General features: G+C 49.2%; 11 protein-coding genes across 11 annotated transcripts; 8 read left to right on the top strand and 3 right to left on the bottom strand.

Annotated features, from left to right (window-relative positions):
* Window positions 1-11: 11 nt before the first annotated feature.
* KL928_002878 (uncharacterized protein) lies at window positions 12-2441 on the top strand (the record flags this gene model as incomplete). Its single annotated transcript, XM_043203402.1, has 1 exon — window positions 12-2441. The coding sequence occupies one exon, from the start codon at window positions 12-14 to the stop codon at window positions 2439-2441; it is 2430 nt and encodes an 809-aa protein (XP_043060032.1).
* Window positions 2442-2450: 9 nt separating this feature from the next.
* Window positions 2451-3827, bottom strand: KL928_002877 (uncharacterized protein; the record flags this gene model as incomplete). The annotated part of the gene is made up of 1 exon (XM_043203401.1): window positions 2451-3827. The coding sequence occupies one exon, from the start codon at window positions 3825-3827 to the stop codon at window positions 2451-2453; it is 1377 nt and encodes a 458-aa protein (XP_043060031.1).
* Window positions 3828-4303: 476 nt separating this feature from the next.
* KL928_002876 (uncharacterized protein) lies at window positions 4304-5461 on the top strand (the record flags this gene model as incomplete). The annotated part of the gene is made up of 2 exons (XM_043203400.1): window positions 4304-4899; window positions 4978-5461. 2 exons carry the CDS (start codon window positions 4304-4306, stop codon window positions 5459-5461), a joined length of 1080 nt encoding a protein of 359 aa, XP_043060030.1.
* Window positions 5462-5736: 275 nt separating this feature from the next.
* Window positions 5737-7212, top strand: KL928_002875 (uncharacterized protein; the record flags this gene model as incomplete). The annotated part of the gene is made up of 2 exons (XM_043203399.1): window positions 5737-6138; window positions 6334-7212. 2 exons carry the CDS (start codon window positions 5737-5739, stop codon window positions 7210-7212), a joined length of 1281 nt encoding a protein of 426 aa, XP_043060029.1.
* A 467-nt stretch (window positions 7213-7679) lies between these two features.
* Window positions 7680-8753, bottom strand: KL928_002874 (uncharacterized protein; the record flags this gene model as incomplete). The annotated part of the gene is made up of 1 exon (XM_043203398.1): window positions 7680-8753. One exon carries the CDS (start codon window positions 8751-8753, stop codon window positions 7680-7682), a length of 1074 nt encoding a protein of 357 aa, XP_043060028.1.
* A 64-nt stretch (window positions 8754-8817) lies between these two features.
* On the top strand, window positions 8818-10686 carry KL928_002873 (uncharacterized protein; the record flags this gene model as incomplete). The annotated part of the gene is made up of 1 exon (XM_043203397.1): window positions 8818-10686. One exon carries the CDS (start codon window positions 8818-8820, stop codon window positions 10684-10686), a length of 1869 nt encoding a protein of 622 aa, XP_043060027.1.
* A 118-nt stretch (window positions 10687-10804) lies between these two features.
* On the top strand, window positions 10805-12632 carry KL928_002872 (uncharacterized protein; the record flags this gene model as incomplete). The annotated part of the gene is made up of 2 exons (XM_043203396.1): window positions 10805-10821; window positions 10919-12632. 2 exons carry the CDS (start codon window positions 10805-10807, stop codon window positions 12630-12632), a joined length of 1731 nt encoding a protein of 576 aa, XP_043060026.1.
* Window positions 12633-13949: 1317 nt separating this feature from the next.
* Window positions 13950-16038, top strand: KL928_002871 (uncharacterized protein; the record flags this gene model as incomplete). Its single annotated transcript, XM_043203395.1, has 2 exons — window positions 13950-14668; window positions 14802-16038. 2 exons carry the CDS (start codon window positions 13950-13952, stop codon window positions 16036-16038), a joined length of 1956 nt encoding a protein of 651 aa, XP_043060025.1.
* Window positions 16039-16106: 68 nt separating this feature from the next.
* On the top strand, window positions 16107-16940 carry KL928_002870 (uncharacterized protein; the record flags this gene model as incomplete). Its single annotated transcript, XM_043203394.1, has 1 exon — window positions 16107-16940. One exon carries the CDS (start codon window positions 16107-16109, stop codon window positions 16938-16940), a length of 834 nt encoding a protein of 277 aa, XP_043060024.1.
* A 2-nt stretch (window positions 16941-16942) lies between these two features.
* KL928_002869 (uncharacterized protein) lies at window positions 16943-17875 on the bottom strand (the record flags this gene model as incomplete). The annotated part of the gene is made up of 1 exon (XM_043203392.1): window positions 16943-17875. One exon carries the CDS (start codon window positions 17873-17875, stop codon window positions 16943-16945), a length of 933 nt encoding a protein of 310 aa, XP_043060023.1.
* A 165-nt stretch (window positions 17876-18040) lies between these two features.
* KL928_002868 (uncharacterized protein) lies at window positions 18041-18790 on the top strand (the record flags this gene model as incomplete). The annotated part of the gene is made up of 1 exon (XM_043203391.1): window positions 18041-18790. One exon carries the CDS (start codon window positions 18041-18043, stop codon window positions 18788-18790), a length of 750 nt encoding a protein of 249 aa, XP_043060022.1.
* Between the last annotated feature and the right edge of the window lie 19 nt (window positions 18791-18809).

Raw genomic sequence — 18809 nt, 5'->3', positions numbered from 1 at the left:
ATAAACTCTCCATGGCCAAGGTGAAAGCTCAGAAGGGAGGCATTCTCCAGCGCGAAATGGATGACAAGGTCTATAATAGTATTATGAATTTGCTGGAGGAGCAAACCGAAGTTATGAGGTCCAAGGGAATCACTAATGGGCCGCTGACCATGGCACTAGCGAAGGACTTGACGTCGCTCCAAATCTTCGAATATGTCAAGCTGAAAGATGCTTCTTTCAGGAGAACCAAAGACGACCATCTGCGGTACTCGATCGATCGTGTGTGGAAGACGGTGATAGCGGACGAGGAAGAGGAGATGAAAAGTATGGGTATTGATCCAAGCACTTTGAAAATCAAAGACGACGAGTCTGAAGAACAAGACAACATGATGGAAGTCAGGGACACTAACCAAGCTAATAGAAGCGTTGTGAGTTTATGGAAAGACGAAGATGAAGTACAGACACCGGCCACCGAGACTACAGAGCCAGAAGAAAAAAAAGCCAAGAAAAGATCCAAGGACGGTTCCAAACACTCTAAGAGACCTAAAGTGGCTAAAGATCGCACACCGCCTACCCTCACTCTTAGCCAGCTTGGTGGTCTGGATGATGTGGTTTCGCAGCTGATGGAGGTCGTTGGAATGCCCATTCTTCATCCTGAGATCTATATGGCTACAGGAATTGAGCCTCCACGAGGAGTTCTGCTGCACGGTCCCCCGGGATGTGGTAAAACCACTATTGCATATGCGCTTGCTGGGGAGCTTCAAGTTCCGTTCATATCGATCAGTGCGCCGTCCGTGGTCAGCGGAATGTCTGGAGAGAGCGAGAAGAAGGTCAGGGAGATATTTGATGAGGCCAAGCAACTAGCCCCTTGTTTGGTGTTTTTCGACGAAATCGATGCGATTACGCCCAAAAGAGATGGTGGTGCACAGCGTGAGATGGAACGACGGATTGTGGCACAGCTGCTCACTTCGATGGACGAGCTTTCGCTTGAGAATACTGACGGAAAACCAGTGATTATTATCGGCGCCACTAATCGTCCAGACTCCCTGGATACGGCTCTTAGAAGGGCAGGACGGTTTGATAGAGAAATTTGCATCAATGTTCCGAATGAACACGCGCGGTTCAAGATTCTGGAGAGCATGGTGAAGAATTTGAGAATCAGTGGAGAGCTTGATCTTCTCTCGATAGCCAAAATGACACCTGGGTTTGTGGGTGCGGATTTGAAGGCGCTGGTGACGGGTGCAGGTATTTCTGCCATCAAGCGAATATTTACCTCCTTGAGCGAGGAAGACGAGAAAAAGCTGCTTTTGGAAGGGGTTCAACTGCAACAGGAGGAAAGTAAAGAGGATGGGATGGAGCTGGACGAGAATCCAGAAGAGCTTTTGCAGAAAAGCAACGAGCAACCGCAGTTCAGCAAGCTTTCGATAATTCAAAAGTTCCTCATCAAGCACCCTACAGCGCTGACACCCGAACAGCTTGCGTCTCTGTGCATAGAACACCAGGACTTTGTGACGGCCCTGCCTCAGATCCAGCCATCTGCAAAGCGAGAAGGCTTTGCCACCATTCCAGATGTCACGTGGTCTAACGTGGGTGCTCTGTCGAACGTGCGAGTCGAGCTACACATGGCCATTGTGCAGCCGATCAAACGGCCTGAAATATACGAGAAAGTTGGAATCACTGCTCCAGCGGGTGTGCTTATGTGGGGTCCTCCTGGTTGCGGTAAAACACTGCTGGCCAAGGCCGTCGCCAACGAGTCGAAGGCCAATTTTATCTCTGTCAAGGGACCAGAGCTTCTTAATAAGTACGTTGGAGAATCCGAGCGCGCGGTCAGACAGGTGTTCACACGTGCAAGAGCTTCAGTTCCGTGTATCATATTTTTCGACGAGCTGGACGCGTTGGTGCCCAAAAGAGAGTCGTCGCTGAGCGAGGCGAGCTCGAGAGTCGTCAACACTCTGCTCACCGAACTGGACGGTCTCAACGACAGGAAAGGGATATTCGTCATCGGAGCTACCAACAGACCGGACATGATCGACCCAGCCATGCTGCGGCCTGGAAGACTTGACAAGACGCTGTACATTGAGCTTCCTAATGCTGCTGAGAGACTGGAAATTCTCAGAACGCTTATTGCCTCTAACGGAACGCCGTTGGACTCCAGCGTTGACCTGGCTGCCGTGGCGCATGACGAGCGCTGCCGCAATTTTTCTGGTGCCGATCTTTCGTCTTTGGTCCGCGAGGCAGGTGTTATTGCGTTGAAGAAGAAGTTTTTTACCGGTATCAGCATTGGAGACGAATCTATTGAGGAATTACATATGGGCGATGACGTCGTGGTGACGAGTGACGACTTTGAAAAGGCCCTGGACAGTGTCAAGCCGTCTGTTAGTGACAAAGACCGTCTGAAGTACGAGCGTCTCAATCAGAGAATGGGATGGAGCCAGGCCAATGTGGTGGAGCAGGATAAATAGGTTTCCTGCTCACTCTTTTCGGAATGGCGGATCAGGCATAGGTGTATAGTTCTGGTCGTACAGATGGTCTCTGGTTTGCAGTCCTTTGTACTTCAATGAGGTAATGTCCACCATATCTTCATTGAGCTCGCTGATAGAGCTGACTCCCAGCAGTTTCATGTCCCTGATCATCTCGGTCTTCAAAATCTGAATCGCTCTTTGAACGCCCTCTTCACCATAGCTGGCCAGCGAATACAGAAACGGTCTTCCCAGACCGACTCCCGAAGCTCCTAGGCAGAGAGCCTTGATAATGTCCGAGCCTCTTCTAACTCCTCCATCAATAAATAGCTCAAAGTTCTTGTCCAGTCCTTTCTCTTTGAGAAGCTGCTTGCTCTCGGCCAGAATCTCGATTGGAGGCATGGCGAAGTCGAGCTGACGACCACCGTGATTTGAGATAAGAGCACCTGCAAGACCAGCCTCAGCAGCCTTGAGCACATCGTTCTTATTCAAAACACCCTTCAACACAATAGGAAGCTTGGTCATCTGCTGGATCTGTTTCATGTGGTCCCAGGTGAGGTTGAAGTACTTGACGTCGGAATGCGCATACACTTCGAGAGCCTCTGTCGTTCCAGAGTCGATCCGTGCTCTGATCTTGCTGTCTTTTTCACGATTGCCGAGAGCGTTGAGGTCGACATTGATGAAAACGGCTTTAATATTAGGCATGCTCTCCAGTTTCTTGAAAAACTCGGGAGCCTCGTCAAACTGTTTTTGGTTATAGAAATGCAATTGATAGAAGTTCTGCTGTCCGGGTTTCAGGCCAGCCTGATATTCCTCCACCGGGAAGGACAGTTGAAATGGAATTAGATGAATAATGTTTTCGAGTCCAGCAGCGTTGCGGAGACCTCTTTCTGCCACGGGATGGGCCGAGGGAGAGCCGGCAAATGCGGTGATGTAGAATGGCGCAGAGAGTTTGGTGCCCAGAATTTCTGTGTCCAATGAGCAGCTGCTGACATCAATTAGGCATTGAGGCCTGAAGAAGATTCTGCCGAAGGCATAGTGGTTTTCTCGCAAGGATATTTCGTCGTCGGAGCCGGTGGAGTAGTATCCCCAGATTCCTTCAGGTAGAACTCTTTTCGCAATACTCTCAAAATCGGTTAGGGAGTAGACGGTGGAGAGCGAAGGCTTGTTGGCTATGGCCTCTTGCCGTTCTCTTTCTTTGCGATCCTCTTCGTCCTCGTCGTCCTCGTCATCGTCCAGAAAGATAATGCGTTTTTTCTTTCTAGAATCGTTGAACATAGGGCCCGAGTTGGTAGCCAACAGGGCGGCGCCTAAAGCCATTCCCGACACCGGAACAGACCATCTGGATAGCCTTCTGCGGGCAAACTGTCTAAGAGTGCGAGCAAACATATCTTGCAATGTGAAATGTGTGTGCCCAGCTATGAGTATTTAAGTATTTTTCACTCAGATCTTATCCGACTTTCCTAATTTGGCAGTCGCGCTTTAGATATGTCCAGGCGATGAAACTGTTAGCGAAGAATTAGGAGGAGGACTGGGGGTCTTATAAAGCAGGTTTCTGAGCCGGGTGACCAAGTAGCTATGGAAAACAAAGTGGTCGGTCCTGTGCGTTAGCGCGATATGTCGAATTTGGCAAACTCACAGTAAAATGACTAGTATCAGAATATTGAGCCAAAAAGACACTATTAAAACGCAGAACATGGCCTGTACGGCACAGACCACTCTGGCGACAAAAGGGTCTTCCATCTTGCAATGAGAACAAGGAAGAATTAAAAAAAAAAGGGATTGCCCTATCCGCCTACCCTAAATGTTTTGCGGCGCGTTGGAATACGCGAAATAGTAAACAGATAATTTACTGCAATACAACCATGGGTCAGTCATTTGAGGCTTCCGCAGAGCCCAACGACTCCAAGAGCAGCGTACACAGCTCGCCAAGCGACTTGAGCGTTTCCGGACGCAGCTCGGTCCAGGTTTCGTCGCAATCGTCTCCGGCGTCGGTAATGAACTTGCCATCGAAGCTGAGCCCCAACGAGCTGGAAGAGATGGACGGCGACGTGGAGGCCTTTCTACAGGTCCTGGAACGCACGGAGGCTCAGCTACAGAACGCCAAAGCCGTGGAGCAGCCGGAATTGGAGCAGCTGATTCAAATGGCAAAACAGACGGTCTTGCGATTAAATTTGAGCAAGAACCTGGTCAAGTACCAATTGAGGAGCAACATGGAGGAGTACGCAACGGAGCGTCAACTTCTGCTCAAAAACATCGCCAACATCGAGAAAAACGTTCACATATTACAGAACGAAAACGAATGCATAAACATGAAGAACCTGAAACTGATCAAAAGCTTGAAGACGCTCAAGAATGACAGGGTGAAGGCACTCAAGGCGGAAAATGCGCTTCTACGCAAACAGGTCCAGGACCAGTCGACTCGTAGCCCGACGATGCTGGATGCACTAGGAAGACTCGCGTCGCACGTGCTGGAAGAGGGCGAGTAACGATAACCTGCGCAGAATATGAATCCCATGATCAGCCACGCCCGCCAGAGGGTCCAAGACGACGCATGCAAGCCTGAGCATTCCGATCGTGTCTCCTCTGGTCAGACTATGCATTGCGGTGCACGGATGTTAGTTTTCCATTTTCTATTTCTAAATTGTAGTAGCACCACAAATAAATATTTCATCATGGAGACTCTAGTACTTGTTGCCATTGTGGTGATTCTGGCCACTTTCTTCCTGGGAAGCACTATATTTGCACCCTCGCGAACAGTGGAAATCAATCCCGCGTCAGACGATGTGGCTGTGGAGGAGCAGGAGTTCACTCCTCGTACTTTGTATAAGTACAATGGGTTTGATCTCGAGCAGATTTACATTGCAGTGAAGGGCAATGTGTACGATGTCTCGAAGGCCAGACAATTTTACGGCCCATCAGGACCATACTCGAATTTTGCTGGCCACGACGCATCTCGTGGACTGGCGAAAAACTCGTTTGACGAGTGTAAGTATCTACCGTTTGTCTCAACTAACGTATAGCCATGGTCAGGGGTTTTGGGGAGCCAATTGACGATCTGAAAGATCTCACTGAGGCAGAAAGGAAAGCGTTGGACGGCTGGGAGGAAATGTTCAAGTCCAAGTACCCCAAGGTGGGGGTTTTGGTGGCGGAAAAGAAATAGGAAACAGAGATACGTATATGAATAAATTAATTGCAGACTTGGTGAGATTTCACCTATCTGCCTGATGCATTAATATGATGAAGCGAAATATCGAGAGTATTTTTAGTTAGACTTACATTTTTAGATTTAGCTTTTATGATCTCTCTGGACGATCTAACTGCCAACAATTTGGGCCTGATTAACGTGATAGCATACGCGTCTTATTCAGATCAGGAGCTCGAGGAAATCAAAGAGTCCGGAGAACTAGCGCAGTATGCCTACTACAACGAGGTCCCCGTGGGCTTGGTGATCTGCAAGCCTCTCCAGCCTGTGAGCTCAAAATCGCCTGCAGGTCTGCTGATTGATAAACTGTGCGTGCTGCCTGCCTACAGCGGTAAGTATGGCCTCGAAGATAGCTTGCTGGAGTACGTCGAGAATGTTACGAGAAAGAGACACCTGGATAAAATATATGTGGTCACCGAGGACCCAAGCCAATGGCACAAATTTGGCTTCGTGTACGAAGACGCCTCGCAAGAACTCTATCGGAACCTCAACCTGGTAAAACAGGGCCAGCAGCTCCTGCGCAAGGCGCTGAACAACTGAGGCCTGGCTATGCAATGTCTATTGTTGACTCCTGCGTCCGGGGATTACCTAAGCAATTTCAGCTTCCCAGTAAATAGTCTAGTAGAGTAAGCACGTCAATACAGTTGCCAAAATATAACCAAGATGGTTGACTACGCCAATTAGCTCAAGTCCGTTTCTGACGACACCAACATCGGTCGTCTTTCCATTCCAGGAACCCACAACTCTGCTGCGTGCCACACTGCCCTTCCTTCTGTCCAATGCCAGGGCGCATCTGTCACCAAACAGTTGGAGCACGGCGTTCGGTTCTTGGACGTGAGACTGTCCCGCAACTTCATTACAACGCACGACGACGACGAGCACCGGAACGACCTGATTGTCATTCACGGCAATTTCCCCGTCAAGCTGCTCGGATCTGTCAAGTTCAGCGAGCTTTTGGACGAAGTGTATAATTTCGTCGACAAGCACCCTTCGGAGTTTGTGATTTTGTCCCTTAAGCAAGAGGGCACCGGCACGTGGGACAACCAGAACGACGAGTTTGCCAATGTCATAAACGACCGATTCATCTCGAAGAACAGGGACAAATGGTATCTGCGCTCAGAGCTGCCAGCATTGAGAGACTGTCGAGGTAAGATTGTCTTGTTCAGGCGTTTTGGTGTCCAGAGCGGGGAGAAGCAAGGCTCTTTGGGTATTCCTGCCCCATCGTGGTCTTACAACACCACGGATGACGACAGAGGATGTATCAGGGTCCAAGATTTCTGTGAGATCAAGACTGAGCAAGATATTCCGAAGAAGGCGGAGTACGTCAAAAACATGATCAACAACGCCAAGAGCTACAACAGTACCAACAGCGACCCGAAGCTGTTCATCAACTTTTGCTCGGGATCGAACTTTTTTGACCGCGACTGCTGGCCAGAGAAGGTCACCGAGGGTCTGATGGTGGCCAGCTTGGACGAGTGCTACGGCAAGGGATGTGGTACGGTGATTTTGGACTACAGTGAGAAGAACGACTGGAAGCTGGTCAAGAAGCTGGTTGACCAGAACTTTTAGGTGTTTAAGCTGTAGATTGAATGTCTGGATGTATTGTTGTAGACGGGAGGCAGTTGCTCGGCTAGTTGGAAAAAAATCTATGGAAACAAAAAAAAAACGTCACAGACAGGATTCGAACCTGCGCGTGCAAAGCACACCGCCTTAGCAGGGCGGCTCCTTAACCACTCGGACACTGGGACTATTTCACAAAAATTCTGAAACATCACGAGCTACATCTGTCTTGACCTGGACCAATACAGACGACTCTACTTACAAGACTTCATTACTGATGTTCCACTGTCGAATTTCATAATTGCAACTCTACCATAGGATAGAGCCGCACTCAATCAAATCCTGTCGATATTGCCCCTTACAGCGTCGCTCTAGGCAGACGTTGCATCCAGCTCAAGATCACCCAATTGTTGAGTGACCGAGCGAGGCACGGGGCGTGCAAAAACGGTTCAAACAATGCATATATTCATTATATTTCATCCCAATTGTACATCTTCAGCTTTGTAGTTGTCCAGCACTATTCGGTAGATGAAATTAGGTGAGAATCCACCTATGTTGGTGATGTAGATGTCGATATGTTCCGGAACCACGTAGTCGAACAGCGGGTTCGTCACCTCGCACTTTCCAACAAGATCGCTGTCCTCGTACGGCAGCACCTTGCCTGAGTTGCCCACCTCAATCAGCGAGTCTCTGTCGAATGGATACGTTGGAGAAAATTTGTACAGTCCTGCAACTGCAAAGACCGGAGTTCTATGTTCTTTTGCACACTCGCACACGGTCGCGACACCGGCAGCAGTCACGCAGCCGCCGTTAGCAAAAACGGAACGCGCGCCGATGAGGACTTTTCCAACCCGCGACATGACGGCAAAGACCGTCGAGTCGGGAATGATGACCGTCTCGATGTTCATCTCTGCGAGTTTTTTGGCAAAGCTGTGACACTCGTTGATATCGTTGGGATAGGACTCTGTGATAAGAACGGTGAACTTACGTTTCAGGCTGGCCTTCAGAAGGAAGTTCAAGACTGTCTGCGAGCCAGGTGTAGGAGTCAGCAGCACCTCGTTCTCGTGAATCAGGTCCACTGTCATCAACTCGATGTTCTCGTGCACAGAAGCGATCTCGTCAATCAATTCGCGGATTCCCTGGATGACCACCGAGCGGAGGTCCTGGTTGGGCTGTTTCGTGGCCTGTGTTCCCTGCGGCTTGGTTGTGTGCGTGGTGGACAGCAGTTGGAACATGGACGTATTATACGGTGCATTATTGGCGCTCTGGGTGACCGAGTCTTCGCTCACTTCGTCTCTGATGATCGCCAGCACACGTCTGACAATGTTGCCTGTCGCAAACTCGCGAGGCTGGGCGTCTATCAGCTTACATCCGACTCCTCTGATCAGGTTGATGAACTCCTCGGTGCTCGACCATCTGGAGCTCGAAATCACTCTCATAAGCAGCCGACATGTCGCGGTGGCAACATTGTAGGATCCAGTGATCTGTCGACGCTTGAGTTTCGATATGAATGAGTCCACGAGGACCTCATATTTCTGGGTGGAAGACATTACGACCAGAAACCAGTAAAAAATTTTATCTATCGTCGCGTCGAACCAAACGTAATTTCAAGATATGACTGTTGGTATCTTGGTTGTATCAGAGTCAGTTTCGAGGGGTTTATCGACCGACAAGGTTGTTGATGCACTGAAACAACACCTAGACGGCTTTGAATTGATAGCGCAAAAGGTTGTTCCGGACAACATAGAGGATATCCAAGCTGCAGTCTTGGACTGGGTGAGACAGGATATCAGGCTTATCTTGACCGCAGGCGGAACCGGCTTCACCAAGACAGATATCACTCCGGAGGCCATTGAGCCGTTGTTGGACAAAAAGGCGCCTGGATTGGTCCATGCCATGCTTTCCTATTCTCTCCAAATCACCCCCTTTGCCATGCTTGCTCGGCCGGTAGCCGGTGTTCGTGGAGAGACGTTGATAGTCACGTTGCCCGGCTCGCCAAAGGGAGCCACGGAGAATTTTCAGGCAATCAAGGGGGTTCTTGGGCACGCACTTTCGCAACTGGGAGTTGAGAGCTCACGATCGCTACACGAAGAGTCCGGTTCTGGCCATCATCATCATCACCATCATCATGGACACCTTGCCAAACACGAGCTGGTCGACTCTGTCGTTGCAAGGCACAGAGTCTCGCCGTATCCTGCTATCTCTGTTGATGAGGCGTACTCGAAGATTAGCGAGAACACGCCGACTCCAAAGGTGATCGAGCTGAGCATCTCAGACCCTCGTCTAGTTGGCAGCGTGGTTGCGGAAAATGTCACTGCGCAGATGGACGTTCCCAATTTTCGCGCAAGTATTGTGGACGGATACGCGGTCATAAGCTCCGATGGGCCTGGCGTCTATCCTGTTGTTAGTGTTTCGCATGCTTCCAAGAACGACCAGAAAGAACTGGTTGCAGGACAAATTGCGAGAATCACCACGGGAGCGCCGCTTCCTCAGGGAGCCGACGCGGTGGTGATGGTGGAAGAAACACGGCTGGCAGAGACTACGGAGGACGGGACCGAGGAGAAGCTCGTTGAGATACTGGCTAAAAATGTCAAAGCTGGAGAGAACATCAGGGCCATAGGTTCTGACACCAAAAAGGACAGTCTGGTGCTGGCCAAAGGATCTAGGATCTCATCAGGAGGAGGAGAAATAGGCGCGTTGGCGAGCGTCGGGGTCAACAAAATCAAAGTGTACCGCAAACCAGTGATTGGGCTGCTCTCTACTGGAAATGAACTACAGGACGTGCAAACTGAAAAATTGCTACACTATGGAGAAATATACGACAGCAACAGACCGACGCTTGTGTCGATGGTGCATAATTGCGGGTACGAGGTGGTTGACCTGGGAATTGCGTCTGATAGCAAGGACTCGCTCGTCAAAATTATAAAAGACGCTGTGGACGTCAAAAAAATTGATTGTTTAGTCACCACTGGAGGAGTGTCCATGGGAGAGCTTGACTTGCTCAAACCGACGATTGAAAATGAACTCCACGGCACCATCCATTTTGGACGCGTCAGAATGAAGCCGGGCAAACCAACCACTTTTGCAACAATTGGCAAATCCACCGTCGTCTTTGCTCTGCCCGGTAATCCTGCCTCGTCTTCTGTTTGCTACCATCTGTTTGTTCTGCCCTGCTTGTTAAAATGGCAAGGACTCGAGCCTGCAGTTGGCCAGAAACTGCCTACAGAGCCAGTTGTGAAGGTGAAACTTGCAGAAGACCTGAAATTGGACCCACAACGTCCTGAATACCAGCGGGTCAGCATTCGTCAGTCAGACATGGCTTTGGTTGCTACCTCCACCGGGTTCCAACGAAGCAGCAACATCGGCTCTTTCAAAAGGGCCAACGGGCTGGTCTGCCTCCCAGCTGCCAGTGATTATGGAAAGACAGTGATTAAAACAGGCACGGTGGTTGACGCGATTCTCATCGACCAGATCTACATGTGATTATATAAGCAGGCCTTAATATTTTTCTATTTCGCCAATTTCGAGACTGATAAAATACTCCTAGCAAAGATACCTCTTCTGGCGTTTAGTGTCGCCAAGAATGAGTGGGCCCTCAGGAATGATGCCTGAGAATATGTTTCAGGTAGGTAAATTAGTTGCAGACACTAATTTCGCAGGAAACTCTTTCAGAGCTCCATAATCTCAAGATCTCCGAGCTCAAGACCATTTGTAGGTCGATTGGACTGGTTCGGTCCGGCCGCAAGGCCGACATCGCCGGCCGTATAGAGCAGTTTTTCTCCAGTGGAAAGTACCAGGGAGACAACGCCCGCTTGCTTGCGGTTCGAGCGCTCATAATGAAAGCATCGATAGGACAGGAACTTCCTCCGTACCAGGCACTGTATGCCACGTACCGCACCAATGCCCACACAATCCATGTTCCAAACCAGTACACGCCAGCACAACCGTCAGCGCCGCCACCAGCACCACCGCCTGCCCTTCGACCTACTCCAACAGTTGTGTTTAAAAGAAGCGATTTCTACACTCTTAGACAGCGAATACATGCGAGTGGAATGAACCCTGTTCTTGCACCTCAAAAAGTGAAGGATCGGGGATGTTGCAGGTTTGTATTCAACCTGCTTCCAGAGGAAAGACAGTTGCTGATGAGCAGTCCCAACATGAGAGCGTGTTTGATTTCCGGGCAGAGGTCTGCTTCCATGAGCGAGCAGGATGTTGAATTTCCGCAACCGAACGAGATCACGCTGAACGGTGTAAAATTGAAGCAAACAGGACGTGGAATAAAGGGCAAGCCTGGGTCTGCGAAGCCCATAGACCTGACCGAGCATTTGCGATTGAGCGAAACTAATAGATTGGATGTGGTGTATGCGTTCACAAACGTTGATTTCTGGCTCTATCTATACATTGTGGAGACGATACCGGTGAGCTCGCTTTTGGATGGAATTTTCAATAAGGCGCACATTTCAGAGCAGCAGACCATCGACAGCATCAAGGAGAGACACCAGGAGGACGATGACGATTTAATTCAGACGGAGAAAGAGGTGGTGTCGCTGATGTGTCCGTGCTCATTCATTAAAATGCGGTATCCGTGCCGGTCGACCAAATGCCACCATATCCAGTGTTTTGACGCGCTTTCATTTTTGCAATTGCAACAACAGGCGCCGACATGGCAGTGTCCTGTGTGTTCTTCCAGGATTGAGCTCAACGACCTGGCCTTGGACGACTATTTTCTAAAAATAGTGGAGCAAACGGGAGAAGACGACGAAGCAATTGAAATCGACGAGCAGGGCAACTGGACGGTCAAGCACGAGACCGAGGAGTCAAGGGAGCAGAGCGAGCAGCCCCAGCCCCACGAAAAGAGCGAAGAGCCGGTGGCTATCATTAGTCTTGACAGCGAAGAAGAAGAAGGTGCACAAGAGGCGCAGAATTCTGTCCACAGTGGAACGAACGTTGCCCTGCAGCAATGCCGTACAGAAAGCACTGACGCGCTCTCTTTTCAGGCTCCGGAACACCGCGAGAGAACAAATGAGGCAGAGAATATGCATGCTGTTTCTATGCCTCCAGCTCCACCGCCTCGGGTTTTCGAGGTGATCAGCCTGGAGTCTGACGACGAGGACACAGACCCGAACGGCTCTGAAACGTACCCACCAGAGTCTTCTGAGACTCCGAATTACGTCGAGGGGCTGGCCCACCAAGCTCAAAATTACGAGCCATTCGAGGCCGCGGCTGACGAGCTAACTAAAAAATCGGCCGCGCATACGGCCGAACAAAAGCAGGAATCTACAGAGAAAATTGGTGCGCAGAATCTTTTCATGCACGACACGTCCCCTGACATTGTCGCGAACGGCAGCACGGATATGGGCCGCGGGGAGAGTGACGGGACCCAAACTAATAATAGCGATCCCCTGCTAGGATTTCATCTACCGTTGTAAATTATGTATGTACAATAAATACTTCTCTATATCGGAATCCAGACACGGGTTTTCTTCATGTACTCAAGATACGCCGGCCCAAAAAACTGGATAAGGGTAGATTCCTCATAGCGAATGCGGCGAGAGAAGAACCGTTGCAACATAAAATAGAATGCAATGAAGGAAATAGGGTTGCACAGAAGCACCTGCGTGCCAAGGGCCCAGTAGAAAAAACCTGCATAGGACGGGTGCCTGAAATAGCTGTAGACCCCCGTAGTGACCAGCAAGTGATTATTCTTCTTCTCTGTGGCAATCGTGTGGCTGAACGATTCCCGTGCAGTGGCCATTGCGATGGAGCGCACTAACTGACCCAGTCCGGTTAGTGCGGCTCCAGCCAGGAACAAACGGGTATGAGACGCCTTCCACTTTGGGAAGAAAAAGTACTCCATAAGCGCCTCTGTAATAGATGCTGCATGCGCGACCATGTACTCAGACCCATTGAAAAGGAGGAACGAATCGGTGGTAACTTTATCGGGAGAGTACTTGGCTGTGCAATAAAATTCCAGGAAATGGAACAATGTAACAGACGCAAGATAGACAGGAAGCTGTTTGAAAGTGGCCGTAAAGAATAGCGCGCATGAAATTCCCAGAGATGTTCCCAGCAGGAATGCTGTGAGCGAGATTTTTGCAAGCTCCAAAGACACTCTGGTTGGCGCGGAACGATCCGGGACCATCTCGGTAAACCAGTGTTTTTGAGCTAATATGCAAAACGAAAAAAAAAAAAATCGCAGTAAACTTTAATATTGTACAGGCGGGCACTACCCGCGATTACTTGATATTCTCCGCTCCTATTTTACACTGTCTGTCAACAAGAGCTAAGCGCAGGCACCGCATGACCGGGCCTCAGACAAGAATAATAAGGCAATTTTAGGAGACCGCCTTTCTTTTGGATGGCATGGGGGCAGTAACTGCTATTTTGGTGCTGCCGATTGTCTGGCCGATTGTCTGCCCGTACAATCTAGCACGACTTTTCCGATTTTAACTTCATTTTGCCCGCATCATCCATGCATAACCATTTACGAGAGCTAATTGATGATCCACCTACACCATTTCTGTTAACCTGACCTAATTTGGACTACATATTTGCTGCACGGTCTACATCGCGCAGCATCTCTTCTCACCTTATTCCTGAAATAAGGTTCCTGCATGGAACACGCTCGTATGCAAGCTGCTGTAGTGCAGATATTATGAATCCGCTGCCCTAAATATAAATACCATGTCTAATTCTTCATATAGACTTGTGGCAGCGAATGCTCTTGTTACACTTTTGCAATATCAATGCAAGCAAACGTGTCTCAGTTCCCGTGGCCCACGCTAGACCAGCCGTTCGTTACTGTGGAATCCAACCTCGACCTCTCAGAGCCCAGAGACTATTTTGAAGACTGGTATGCCAATATAAACGTGCCCAACATGGGACTGGTCGACATCTCTCTTTTGTCAGACCCAATAGTGCCCGAAGTTCCTTCGTTTGTCCCCGAATACCAGTACACCTTGGTGCAACATGCACCCGCTATACAACACGCGGTTGAACCCGCTGTCGAGCCCAGCTACAAGTTGCACACCAATACACCGGCCGATACACCGACTTTATTCGAGCCAGAACGCGTAGTAGCTGACAGCAACAAACTCAAAACCGGAACCGCGCAGCCAACCAAACAATTCGCGTGCGAACTGTGCGCAAAGACATTCACGCGGAGAGAATCCATGAAGAACCACGTCTCGTCTGTACATCAGAGACTCAAGCCCTACAAATGCCAGTACGCGAAGTGCACGCTTGAGTACTCCACTCCGTCAGACCTGAGACGCCACGTTCGCGAAAAGCACCTACGCAACTCTGAAAAGCTGTTTATCTGCCAAGGTCGCACGGCAGACGGGAAACTATGGGGATGTGGTAAACGCTTCCATCGCTCTTACCAGCTGACAGGTCACTGGAAGAGCAATAGGTCGCAAAAGAAGTGCCATATTCCGCCGGACTTCGACTACGCTCCTATCAAGTTGTCGCGCGATACTTAGACATTAGATGCTAATACGATGTATGCTATGTTTTTTAGTCCCAAGCTAAAATGGAACGTCTGCGGTCGGTCGACGCGTCTCTCGTCATGCCCGAGGTCGGCTAGGTGCGAGGAGTAGTCGGATTCGATTTCGGTCATGCCTGGTAAAAATTCGCGGCCCCAGCGCAAAGCCCAGGCGGGCACCACCGCCTGGTACCGTGCGCGGGTTCAAGATTTATATTTTGAATAATTTCGAGATCACTATAATTCTTCCAATGTTCAGAGCCGTCGCAAGAAGCCCTCTCTCGCTCGCAAGAACTTACGCCACCGGCAAGGTCACCGGTCAATTCACTGGTAAGCCAGGTCCTGACGGCAAGTACACCGTCACCATGATCCCTGGTGACGGTATTGGTCCCGAGATTGCAGCCTCTGTGGAGGCCATCTTCAAAGAGGCCAAGGTGCCAATCACCTGGGAGCCTGTCGACGTGACTCCATCGCTGATCAACGGTAAGACCACCCTGCCGGCTGATGCTGTTGCCTCCATCAACAAGAACTTGGTCGCCCTGAAAGGACCTCTGGCTACCCCTGTTGGTAAGGGTCACCAGTCGATGAACCTGACCTTGAGAAGAACTTTTGAGCTTTTTGCCAACGTCAGACCATGTAAGAGCGTGCAAGGTTACAAGACTCCATACGAGAATGTTGACACTGTTTTGATTAGAGAAAACACCGAGGGTGAGTACTCTGGTATCGAGCACGAGATTGTGCCTGGTGTTGTGCAATCTATCAAGCTGATCACCAAGCCAGCCTCCGAGAGAGTTATCAGATATGCTTTTGAGTACGCTAAGTCCGTCAACAAGCCAGAGGTCAGAGTTGTCCACAAGGCTTCCATCATGAAGCTTTCCGACGGTTTGTTTGTGGAGACCGCCAAGGAAGTCGGCAAGGAATACCCAGACATCAAGCTTTCGTTTGAGTTGCTCGACAACACCTCTCTGAAACTCTGTGCAGACCCATCTGAGTACAAGTCCTTGGTCATGGTCATGCCAAACTTGTACGGTGACATTATGTCCGATCTCTCCTCTGGTCTCATTGGAGGCCTGGGCCTGACTCCATCCGGTAACATGGGTAACAAAGTGTCCATTTTCGAGGCTGTTCACGGTTCTGCTCCAGACATTGCCGGCAAGGGTCTTGCCAACCCTACCGCTCTCTTGCTTTCCTCATGCATGATGCTGAGACACATGGAGCTGAACTCCCATGCCGACAAGATCGAGAACGCTGTTCTGAAGACCATTGCCTCTGGCCCAGAAAACAGAACTAGAGATTTGAAGGGAACCTCCACCACCTCCCACTTCACGGAGCAGGTGATCAAAAATTTATAGAAAAATAGATATTTATCCATATAGTATGTCGAGATTACTTTCTTAGCAATTCTGGCACATAATTTATTATGAGCACCTCGGAGATCATTAGCAGGGTATGGGGCGGCGTCTTGTACATGCAGTTCCATCTGGACCCCGCGCTGTCCAACCAGGACTGTCCCAGCTTCTACATCGCTGTTCATCGCAACTCGTACCTGCACAACTCGTTACCGGCCATTCTCCAGTTCTTCAATCCATTTCTGAAGGACGCACGATTGGCGCAGTCTCACAACTGGTGGTTTGAGTTTGAAAGAGTTCCTTTGAAATGGAACTTGCCAATTGGCCTACTCTACGACCTCGTGACCACGGACGCGCAAATAGAGAAACAAGTATGGGATATTACACTTAAATACTACGACTACCCCACAGAGTACGTGATTCCGATCGACCAGAACGCTTCCTTTCTCAAAGACCACTGGACCAATCAGCTTAAGGAGGCGTGTTTCATATTGAACGGCTCAAGCAAGCTTGTTATGAACATGTCCCGCACAGACTCAGACGATTTCTATCACGCCGCCATTCACAAAGATTCGACACAGTTCGAGTCAATGTTCAGAAAACTACTGCCGTCCAACGTGTCTAGCTTGAAAAATCTTCCGATCAAAGTGTATCTTCCTCTTTCCAACAAACTGATACAGCCCGTCCTGTCTAATCTGGGGAGAAAACTAACTCTCGGCAACCTGCTTCAGAATTTGGTTCCGGATTTATTCCCGTCATCACTGATGTACACTGTGGCACACCCGTATTCGCATGGAGTCATACTGCCACTAAACAGCCCTATTATCGACCTCTATATTTGCATGAAATCGCTGGACGGTTTTCTACATATCTCTATCAAGATGATCCAAAAAGACGAGCAGTAAGGCTATTCTGGAACTTCAAACACAGCCTGCATCCAACAACGGTACATCTTCAGCTGTTTTTTGCGGTTCACCAATAGCCGCTTGTCATATGCAATTTTGCGCTCTATGAAAGGACCACAGAATATATTTCTGAGTTCTTCCTCGGTGAAAAAGTACACCCTGGTGCCGTCCCCTCTGACGTAGAAGTTCTCGTCAAGAAGCCTGTTCTTCTTGAACCGAATCTGCGCCAGATCATAGCGGCCATAGTCACGGAACAGGATTTTCCCGCCTGGAGCCATCATTTTCGACAAATTATTGATTGCGTGCTCCCACTGGTCGGGACTCAGGGCCGAGAAAACAAATATCATGACTGCAATATTGATCGAGTGCGGCTCGACACCCTCTAGGAGTTCCAAGTCTGGATTAGCTAGATCCCACACGGACGCGTGCACAACTCCAGCGTTCTTTTCGTAAAGTTCGTTGGATCGCACCAAATCGACTGCCACTTTGGAGTAGTCGCACCCAAACAGTCTGAGGTTCTTATTCTCATTCTGCTGCAAAATCGGGAACATCGTATTCCCTGCTCCACAGCCGATCTCAATGATGTTGCATGCGGGAGCATCGGGCTTCGTTGCTTCGTAAAGGGAAGGGAACTCTATCTGTAACCATTTTCTGTCTTTGAAGAAATTCTCGCGATTATTTTTGTAAAAGATGTCCCAGTACTTGGCTGGCTTTTCGTTGTATAGCTTCCTGTAGTACTCGGACACGGGCTCGTTGTGTTGTTGTTTGATCTTTTCCTCAAACTCTTTGAGCTGTTCCTCGTCCCAATCGACATTGTCCCATGCGTTGTAGTTGAAGACTTCTTCTTCGTTCTTTAAGTATCTCTGACCAAAGTCAAAAGGCTCATCGCGTCCCAACCGTGACTCCAGCGGAGGTTTCTTATCCTGACTTGACATGCTAAAAGTCAGAACTAACCTGAAAAAAAATTAAAAAAAATTAGACCGTTTAGGTCAGCCACGACTATCCCCAGATTTTCCCGAAATGGTAGCAATCTCAAGACAGCCTCCTATAGCAATTAATATTGGATCGCCCAAGCCTCAAACTAAGAACAAAAGAGATCAATGAGGAAACATATGGGACACAAGATCTTGTTGGATCAAGACTTTTTCGATCCTTTGAGCGTTCAAGTTGACGTAGGACTACCTCCTCCACCGTCTCCCAGCCACAGAATCGAAAAATTCAAGCTTAAAGCTAGATCGTTTTCACACACTTCAAACTCTCCACCTTTTGATGAAGCTTCCACATCACCCGGCTTCTACAACGCCTTCTCACAATTTGAACAGGAACACTCATTCTACAACAGACACCCGATGACAAAGAAGAAAGAGAGGAGCAGCCAGAAAAGGGCAGTTTCGTCGCCCCTTCAGTTGGAAAACAACGGCTCAGAAACATCACTAGTCACAAGTTTCATCAATAGCTACAAGGAAATGGGCGACTCTGACTCAGAGCATTCTTTATTTTCAATTCAGACTCATTCTTCAAAAGAATCGCTACCAAAAACTGGTATCACCAGTACCTACTCAAAACCGCTACCTTCTATTCCCATTGAGACTTTTAACCAGGCTGATGTGAGAGATTACACTCTTAGCTCTCCACGGCCTCAAAGTCATTATCAGTCCCCACCAAAACCAAAACCGCAGCCTAAAAAACACCACATGTCGCCTCCTGATACAACTATCTTCACCCGAAAGCCCACGTACCTCAGAAAACAGCATCGATCACCCTCCGATCAGGCGGTATGCGATGCTGGGATCGAGCCATTTATGCTCTGCGGGTATCAGCCAACCAAAACGTTAAAGATCGTAAACTAAATAGTTACATACTTTTAAG

The sequence above is a fragment of the Ogataea angusta genome (assembly GCF_019207475.1).
Source record: "Ogataea angusta isolate 61-244 chromosome Unknown 61-244_NODE_5_length_850226_cov_91.758892, whole genome shotgun sequence".
Classification (NCBI taxonomy): Eukaryota; Fungi; Ascomycota; class Pichiomycetes; order Pichiales; family Pichiaceae; genus Ogataea; species Ogataea angusta.
Note: the sequence above shows the minus strand (reverse complement) of the source record. Positions and strands in the feature narration are given on the sequence as shown.